The following is a 9,207-nucleotide window of genomic DNA, read 5'->3' as shown; positions in this document are numbered from 1 at the left end:
AGGAGGCAGGCGGGAATCGAACTCATGCGGAAGTGGCTTCAGATTCTCAGTGCTGTGCTTTAACCCGCTGCGCCACCAGGGAGGGCCGAGTGTTCCCTCTTTTTCGTAGGTTCTCTGTATGGCTTCCACCTGAAGCTAGTTCCAGGCCCCACGCTGCCCACATTAAGCCCCCTTTACTCCCAGCCTTTGCAGAGCTGAACACTTGTTTTCTATTCCTGGATATCTGGGCTCCCTGGACCCATTCCTCCACATGGGCCAGAGAATCATATCTCTTCTGCCCTTTTGTCTAAGGATGCAATGAAAAACAGCAGTTCTGGTTTCAGTTCTGAAGTAGTAATGATGGTTGGTGGTAGTGATAACAGTGATGCTTTCAACCATGTGTGAGTCCGCTGCTTGGTCTGTGTGAATCCAGAGTAGTCAGGAGGCTGGCTTGTTGCCGGAGGATGCCTGAGCATCTTGCAATGACCGCAGGCTGCCTCCTGAGCCCCACAGCATCAGTACAGGGAAAGCCCTGGCCCTGGAGTTGGAGTGGCCATGCGACTCTCAAGCCCTCTCGCAGGTGTGGGCTTTCATGCTAGAACAGAGCTGTCCAGGCTCCTTGGGTGCTTTTGGCTTTGCTCTGAGGACTTTTTGTCCTGTGCAGGCCTGTCTTTTTCCCCTTTGTCTGGCTAAAGGCATCAGTTTTCAGGAGGAATTTCTTTATGGATGGGTGTCAAGCTCTGACTTGGCTTGAGCACCAAGCTCCCTGAGGTGACGTCAGCATTCCACTTAGTTTGGCGGATGACTGGCCACTGCGTGTTCAGCACTGGGTCAGTGCTTAGCGGGATCTCGGACCAGGATCAGTCACGTCTCCAAAGCTCAGGATACTTTCTGTTGGACTGGAACAATGAGACTGACATGATAACTAGACAACCAGCATGATTCTACTCTAAGTGCTCTTGGGGTCACAGACTGGGGTACTTAGGGAGGGCTCTGCTCTCTGCAGTTGCCAGTCTTCGTGCTCAGGGGAATTCTAAGGGCAAGGGAAAGGACTTGAGGATAACCTAAGCCCTGTGTAAACAGGCTGGGGGGAAACACAGAACAAAAAGATCAATGGAGGTTTATGATCTCAAACGTGGCCTTTGAGCAGAGCACTCGGGGCTACCACGCAGCTTTGAAGCACAGGTTTCAGACAACCATGCGCTCCTGCTGCCCCCTGCTGGCCGATGGGGAGTAAAGCAGCACCAACTGGCAAAGCCGCTCAAGAGTGTTAGATTTACCTAAGCCACACCTGGTGCTATTGTAATTTAGTGAATCCCCTGTTGCTAGAACACTTTTGGTGGCTGAACATGTTTTCAAGGGTAAGTAGCAGAGTATCCCAGAAAGAGCTCTGGCTTCTGCCTGCAGGGCTTCCTGACTGGGCTAGGTGGGTCTGAGGTCCGCTAGCCCTGCATTCTATGACTCTAGGAAGAAACAACACAGGAAGCATATAAAGATGTATAATGGATGCAGATAAGCTGGTTATGGGAGGGAAACATTTTATGTCTTGACTAAGGTAGGACCACCTGGTCAGATGACATACAACAGGGTGAAGCACTGAACATTTCTTTTTTTTTTTTTTAATTTTTTTTTTTAAGATTTATTTATTTATACATACAGAACTGGGATACAGGCCAAACGTGCAGGGGTGGGGGGTGGGGGGGGAATGAGAGGATTCACCAGAGACAGAGTGGGGAGCAGAACAGACTGACTACGAAGTACACTGCTGAGGGGAGCAGTCTTGAGAGGTCTGCTGTGCCATGTTGGTCTCCGTGCAGGCGGGGATCGAACTCATGCGGAAGTGGCTTAAGCTTCTTAGTGCTGTGCTTTAACCCGGTGCGCCACCAGGGAGGGCCGAACATTTCTTTTTTTAAGATTTATTTATTTATACATACAGAACTGGGATACAGGCCAAACGTGCAGGGGTGGGGGGTGGGGGGGTAATGAGAGGATTCACCAGAGACAGAGTGGGGAGCAGAACAGACTGACTACGAAGTACACTGCTGAGGGGAGCAGCGGGTGTGTCAGGAGAGGTCTGCCATGCCATGTGGTCACCTCCAGGGCCTGGGATGGAACTCACTTGCAGTGCTGTGCCCTAATCCGCTATGCCACCAGGGAGGCCAGCACTGAACTTTTTTTTTTTTTAATAATATGTCAGTTTATTTTTACATCGTTTTGTGTCTTTTCCAACTCAGTTGTAATCCCCATGGGTTTCCCATCACCAAATCACATGTGTGCCATCACCATAGTCCAGCACTGAACATTTTTCTTTTAAAGATTTATTTATTTGTGCATACAGAACTGGGGTACAGGCCAGAGGCTCAGGGGCGGTGAGAGGCTTCACCAGAGACAGAGTGGAGAGCAGAAAAGGCAGATCGATGAAGTACACTGTCGAGGGGAGCAGGGTGCGGGTCAGGAGAGGTCTGCCACGCCATGTGGATCTCCTCCATGTGGATCTCCCCCCGGGCAGGTGGGAATCGCACTCATGCTGAAGTGGCTTTAGATTCTCAGTGCTGTGCTTTAACCCGCTGCGCCACCAGGGAGGGCCAGCACTGAACATTTTTAAAAGACTGTGCTTTCCAGGACTTGCATTGATTGTGGAATCTTCCCTTTGGGTTAGTCAAGCAGTTTAAAATGTAAATCATTCTCTCTTTTGGGGGTGAAGTTTACTACTGGAGTCTCCTCTCCCTGGGCTTCTTTGCTTCTCTAAGACTTAGCCTTGAAAGGAAAATACTACTTAGCGTTGCTTAAGGTTCTTTCTGCAGGCTTCCTGGCATTTTACATCCTGTCCCCTAAAGAGTGTTTGGAGCTGGATATGAAAGTGAAGCACTCTGTCATATATATAATAATAGACACATGTGATTCTTTTCTTGATATCATGGCCACTGTCCTCTCTAGAGATTCTTTCTTCTGGTGTGGTGTCACAGCTGAGGACTGGACACACCTCAGTGAAGCCAGTGTCTTTCTTCTTCCAGGGAGGGGCACCCCCATCTCCCTCAGAAGCTGGTCAGTAAATGTGGAAGCCTGTGCTGGTTCCTGTGCACAGTGTGTTGCCATCCCCACAATCCTGACTCCCACTGCAGGGAGGTTTGGGAGCTACTGGCTGCCGCTTCTGACCCAGAGGCCTTGGCTGACCTTCCAGGCCTGGCGTGTGCTGTGTGCCTAACCACACCTCTGCCCGCCGTGCCTTGTTCCTTTCAACACTGATCCCTTCTCGCTATACTTTGTCTCCTGTGTAGATTGTAAATGGACATTAAGTGGTTGAGGGAGATGTGAATGAGGGTGGTGTGAAGGCGTGGGAGCCCCACCAGGTCCAGAACCCCTTGGCCTTTTCTGATGATGAGGAAGAAGACCTGCTGGAGTTCATGTACAAGTATAAGGCACCTCGAAATACAACGGTGATCCCCCTGGAGGTACATGGTGTCTGGGGCTGTGGGTTGGAGCATGTGTTTGTTTGCCCAAGGGCTTTGCCCTGGAGGTCTGGGGGTCATGGGAGTGGCATCTCTTGGGGGCACCCTGCACCCCTTCAGTGATTGGGGTCAAATCTCCCTCTTTCAAACCATTGGGTAGCATCCAGCTACTTGCCAAGGGGTGAAAAAGACTAATTTCATCTAGAAATAGGAGATTGAGATAGCATCTAGAATTTAAAAAATAACAACTATTAACCTAAGGTCATATCTGAGTGAAAATCAACAAAATGAGCATTTGGGGGTAGAAAGAACTGAGAACGTGTTAGTTGACAAGTTTTTATAAATACAGCTTATTGATCACTGTATCTCAGTGGCATAAATAGTGCCTGATACAAGGTAGATGTTCATAAAATATATATTTATTTATGCTTACAGAACTGCGGTGTAGGTCAGAGGTGTGGTGGGTGAGAGGCTTCACCAGAGGCAGAGTGGGGAACAGAATAGGCCGACTGACAAAGTACACTGCTGAGGGGAGCAGTGGGCAGGTCAGGAGAGGTCTGCCATGCCATGTGGGTCACCTCCGGGGCGAGGATTGAACTCCTGCTGCAGTGGCTTTGGAGAGCTTCATAATCTGGTACTTTAACCCATTGCGCCACCAGGGAGAGCCCTGATAAAATATTTTAAAAGGGGCATAGCTCTTTAAAATGACCCAAAATGATGTACTTGATACATGCAGTACTGTCAGTCGTAGATGGGAATGGAGTTTGTTAGCAGGAGGGCCAAGCCTAGACCCTGTGGGCCTTGCTGGAATGTTGATAGGAAGTTCCCAGTCTGGGCCTCAGGTGACAGGTCAGCAGAATTGGGGTCCCCAAATCTTTTTCTTTGCTGTCTCATGTCTCCTCTCCTATTTCCTATCTGCTAAATACTGCAGCCTACAAGTCCATCTGAGGCAGGTGGGAGTCCCTGGGTCTCGTGGAGAGAACCTGTGAGACTCTGAACCTTGAGACTCTGCTCAAACACAGTATCTGGCAGCCACAGGATGGGGAGAGGGTGTGGCCTGGAGGTGGGAGAAGGTATCCAAACCATTCTAGAGTCTGAGGGTTTTGTGCAGATGTGCTTTGCTTTTTCTTTTTTTTTTTTTTTTTAAATTGCACAAGCCTCTTTACTATCTCATTGATAATTCATTCACTCTGCTTCCAGAGGCTTTTGGTAAATTTTCTTGTAGTAAAGTAAGGACTCAGGTAGTCCAGTGTGGGGCATGAAGGGGTGGGGGAGACTGGGCAGAGCAAGCACATATAAGGCCCAGGGAGCCACGTCCTCTGGTAGGGAGCTTGTGCAAAACATGTGAGAAAAAGTGATGGCCAGGGTGACAGGGCTGAGCTGTGGAGGAAGGCGCTCAGAAGTGCTATTTAAGGCGGCTCCAAGAGACTCACAAATAGCAAGACAGAGAAGAGAGGAAGCGCTTCCTACAGAAGAAACAGAGGTGTCATAGGACAGCGCAGAGAAAGAAGTTCAGTAGACAAGTAGAGGAGAAGTTCAGTAGACAAGTTGGGGCCTGTTGTGTGGCACCCCGTACTCCCCTCTTGAGGGCTAATACTGATAGAAAACATCTTTTCCTTCATTTTAGTACTGATTTGTGTTTCCAATGAAAGGAAGGGTCCCTTATTTTTCATTTGTAGGGGAGATGACATGGATCTTCTTCTACTCAAAGGTAGTGTTTCCCTTTGTTGTGTTATTTATTGCGCATTAAAGGATTTCACATCTAGAAAGAGGACTGGAAATTTGGTGACGGAAATTTTAAGCACATACATGAGGCCAGTTCCCCAAAGAAACGACGACAGGGGCAGAGATGAGGAGGCATTTCTCTCTGCTGAGTCACCTGTTCAGATCATTTTGCTCCCAAGGCAAAAACAGGGAAAATGGATCATCCCTCTGTACAACCATCTGCTTGGGAGACTCAGGGATGAGGAGAGCAGGCAGAGGGAGGAGCTGGCCCTCTCCATTCGTTCAGGTTCACTTCCCTCTCCAAGGGAAGACTGGGAATGTGATTCGGATGTCTGGTTCCTGCTGTGGAAACTCGGAGGCAGCCTGAGTGCCAGAGGACCGCCGCACACACAATTTGGCCTCCGCACAAACCATTCAGGTTCTGCCTTCCAAAGATTCCACGCATCAGCCTCACTGAGGAATGCCTTTTTCTGTTTTTCTCCCAGGCACCGCCTAGACTCCTTCGAGCTCGCTTCAGGAAAAGTACCTCATCCTCGGCCACTGAAACCACGTGAGTGAGATGAGCCAACAGCACCGGATCCACAGAATGTTTCTTCTCTGCCTTAAAGAGCTACTCACTAATAACATAGAAATCTGCAAGCTGGTGTGCTTTGTGTGCAGCCTCACAGACATGGCCTTTTCTCTCTCACATCTTCCACTTTTAAGATTTTACCCCCTTTTCCTTTCTTTATTTTGCTGGGGAGAGGCTAAAGGGAGAGATCGTATGTGTGTGGGGTGTGATCTTTAAGTCTTCTGAGGTTAGGAATTCTCCACAATTGGATTGTCATCACAGACAACAGTGTTTTTAGAAATAGGAGCATCGCCCCCCACACTGCTGAGATGTACATTTGTAATTTATTTGTTGCATACTTTTTAGTCTTGTAAATGCAAACAAAGCAATTTTTTTAAAACTTGTTTTGTTCTTGGTACTAATACTTTGAACTATGATGTACATATTTATGGCTTTTGGCTTAACATAATGGACTTGCAAGGGCTGCCTGAGGTTCTGATATATAAGAAAACTGCAGAAACAGAAGTGTAAATTATTTTGATTCTAGAGAATGTCTAACCTGCTTATAAAGCCTCCAAATACAAATTTAGTAAAGCATCCCTTTTCCTGAAGGATGAAGGTCCATACTCTTCAGACAGTTATTCGGTCAGTACATCAGAGAAGCTTAAAATGAAAAAAGACAGTATTTTAGTGCAAGAGATGAGTGTAGCGGTCAGGGAACAGTCAAGAATGAGAAGCTGCAGGAACTTTGTCTTCCTCTGGGATTTGGGATTAGGAGCTTCTGAATGCTTCCTGATTTGCCACTGCCTTAGGCAGAGGCTAGCCCTAGGTGAAAACTTCTGGGGATGTTGACGCTCAGAGCTGCTATGAGGAATACTATTGATCTTTTCAGAAGTACTTGACAACAACTAGTTCTCCTACTTGGTAACCAGTGCCGTGATTCATTTTCCTGGTAGGAGCCTATAATCCGAGCAACCTGACTTTGAGAAAACTAAGCAAAAACCCAACCAACACAAAACATCTAGAACTAGATTTTATTTCAGATATGCTATAAAATACATCTGAAAAGGGTGTGCAACAATCAAAATGCTAGAAAGTTTTTTTAAAACTTCAGAAGTTTCTAAACCTTTAGAAGTTGAGATCTTGATGGGTGACTCACTGCTCTGCTCTGGGCAGATGGGGCTCACACACAGCTCCCATCCTGGCTTGTGTGGCATGTGAATAACAGTCTCACACTCATGGCACTTTGGGTCTTAGTAGACATCTTACACATCCTGTATTGCTTATTAGAAGAACAAAGCACTCAATCTCTACTTAGATTGAGAACCTTGCCTGTAAAGAATTTGGTTTAAATAGCATTGTGGTCCGAGGTAGCTGCCCTCCCCTTTGAGAGCTGAGCCTAAATGTAGGCTCATCTATTTGTGCTTAGAGTTGGTGTTTACTTTCAGTGAAATGCATGCAGTGGTCACAAACCAGTTACTTATAATACTTGGATTGTGTTTGTTCATAGATAATGCCCTGAAGACTAAGAGTTAGTGTTATGTACTAGATAGAATTTACAGTCAACCAGTTGCAAACAGGCCCATTTAAAGACTTGTTCCATTACTGAGTTACATGAACATGCATTAGTGGTCTTTGCTGATGACACACTGGCTGGATGGTAGCCACCTTAGAAAGAGTTTTACTTGAAGTCTATTGTTGCCACATGTGCATATTTAAGACCCTTCTTTCCACAATTCCTCTGAAGGAGACTGTAATTTACACAAGGTTTGAGGAAAATAAAAGTAAAAGCAAAGCAAATCTGTGGTTCAGAGGGCAAATAGAGGCTATCTGTTCAATGTTCGTGGCCCCTCCCCATATCTAAACAACCCCAATACCTACACCTGTTAAGGAAGACAGAAAATGTTTTCTTCAAGTTCACTGGATAGTTTCAGACAGAAGAAAAATACACACTTTAAAAAGTACTTACTTGTTAGTTAGGAGTATTCAGAATTACCAGAAACAAGTGCAGAAAAAGCTTAAGTAGCTTTTTAGCAACTTTTTTTTTTTTTGCCAAAACAAATGCCTTTAGCAGCAGATTAAAATCCTATTGTAAACAAGTTATATTTTCACCATTTTACAATGGAAAGTTCTAATAATTACAGGCTATCAAGATTGCACTCAACTATGCCAAAAACAAGTTTGAAGCACTCTACTCTCAGACATGCTGTATTACTTCTCATTTAAAATTTCAAAAAATACGGAAGTATCTAAACTGCTGTCTTAATGTAAATGTAACTATTTTTCCTTCAAGTGTTGATTAGGGAGTTGGTTTCTCTCTTAAAAACACTCACTGTACAACTGAGAGCAGCTGTCCTATTTCTGGTAAAACGTGTTTACTTATCCAACAAGCTGTATATCTGTGTATGGACTAACATAAAATGTGAATGCCTCAAAGAGTACACGTAGTGGTGCGATGTTCTGTCTAGAGTATATAACTGAATGTTTTTAATTTGCTGATTTACAGACATAGGCTGTTTACAAACTGCTAGCTGGAGAAGTCTGTAATTTTCATGCAACAACTTTAGTTACTTGCATTGAGCACCTGTTCTTTTTCCAAGGAGGTGAGATGTGGTGTTGTACTTATAAACTGGAGAGTTTAGTCATAATCCCTCCTGGCTTTGTGCGAATAGCTTGCTCACTTTGCTGGCCTTTGAAATGTGTGTTCTCTGTAGTGACCAGTCCACGTGTTTGTGATAACCGTTCTCGTCAGCCATGATCATGAGCAAGCACTGTCCTAGTTCTTCACCTTGCACAGTATTTGAATGGCAAAGGATGTGCTTCGTTCTCAAACAGCACACATGCAGAGAGCTGACATTCTGGATTGTGACTGTGCATATTTTCCTTAGTTTATTTCTGTAGTCTCTATAGAACGGTCTGTAATAAAATAGTACACTGAACTGTGCATCAAAGGGATGTAAAATTACAGTATTCCAAAGGTTGAAATTCTGCTGTTTTGTTATAATGCCTGATATACATCTTGAATAAAGTCTTAAAACATTTTTCTTTAAAAAAAAAGTTGTAATGTTGGGCTTCTAAAAAATACTTTTGAAAATGTGGAAAGTGGCATGGATTAGAGGTTGAGTGTTCAACTCCTACCTGGCCTGGTGTCTGGTGAGTTGGCCCCATGCCTACTGCACAGAATTGTTTTGAGGTAAGAAAATTAAATGTGTGTTTTAAAACCACTAGATCACCTAAATGTGAATCTGGTAGCATGTTTTACATTTTTGAAGGCTGCCAGTGGAAACCTGGCAATTCGTTTGGGAGGCAGTTTTTTTGTTTTTTTTTTTGTTTTTTTTTTTACGATTTATTTATTTATTCCTACAGAGCTGGGGTACAGGCAGGGATGCGGAGGGTGAGAGGATTCACCTGAGACAGAGCGGGGAGCAGAACAGGCAGATCGACGAAGTACACTGCTGAGGGGAGCAGTGGGCGGGTCAGGAGAGGTCTGCCTCGCCATGTGGT

The 9,207-nt window shown here is 45.4% G+C and overlaps 1 protein-coding gene across 1 annotated transcript in view; it reads left to right on the top strand.

Annotated features, from left to right (window-relative positions):
• The window catches only part of REEP1 (receptor accessory protein 1), a 93,253-nt gene extending 84,510 nt beyond the window's left edge, over positions 1–8,743 (top strand). Inside the window, exon 7 of the mRNA XM_012731551.1 lies at positions 5,639–8,743. Coding sequence (XP_012587005.1) covers positions 5,639–5,649 — 11 coding nt within the window. The 3' untranslated portion in view covers positions 5,650–8,743. The remainder of the gene's footprint in view (positions 1–5,638) is intronic.
• Positions 8,744–9,207: the final 464 nt, after the last annotated feature.

The sequence above is a fragment of the Condylura cristata genome, unplaced genomic scaffold (assembly GCF_000260355.1).
Source record: "Condylura cristata isolate star-nosed mole 26May11 unplaced genomic scaffold, ConCri1.0 scaffold00031, whole genome shotgun sequence".
Taxonomy (NCBI): Eukaryota; Metazoa; Chordata; class Mammalia; order Eulipotyphla; family Talpidae; genus Condylura; species Condylura cristata.
The sequence above is the reverse complement of the archived record's forward strand: the minus strand, read 5'-3'. Positions and strand labels throughout refer to the sequence as shown.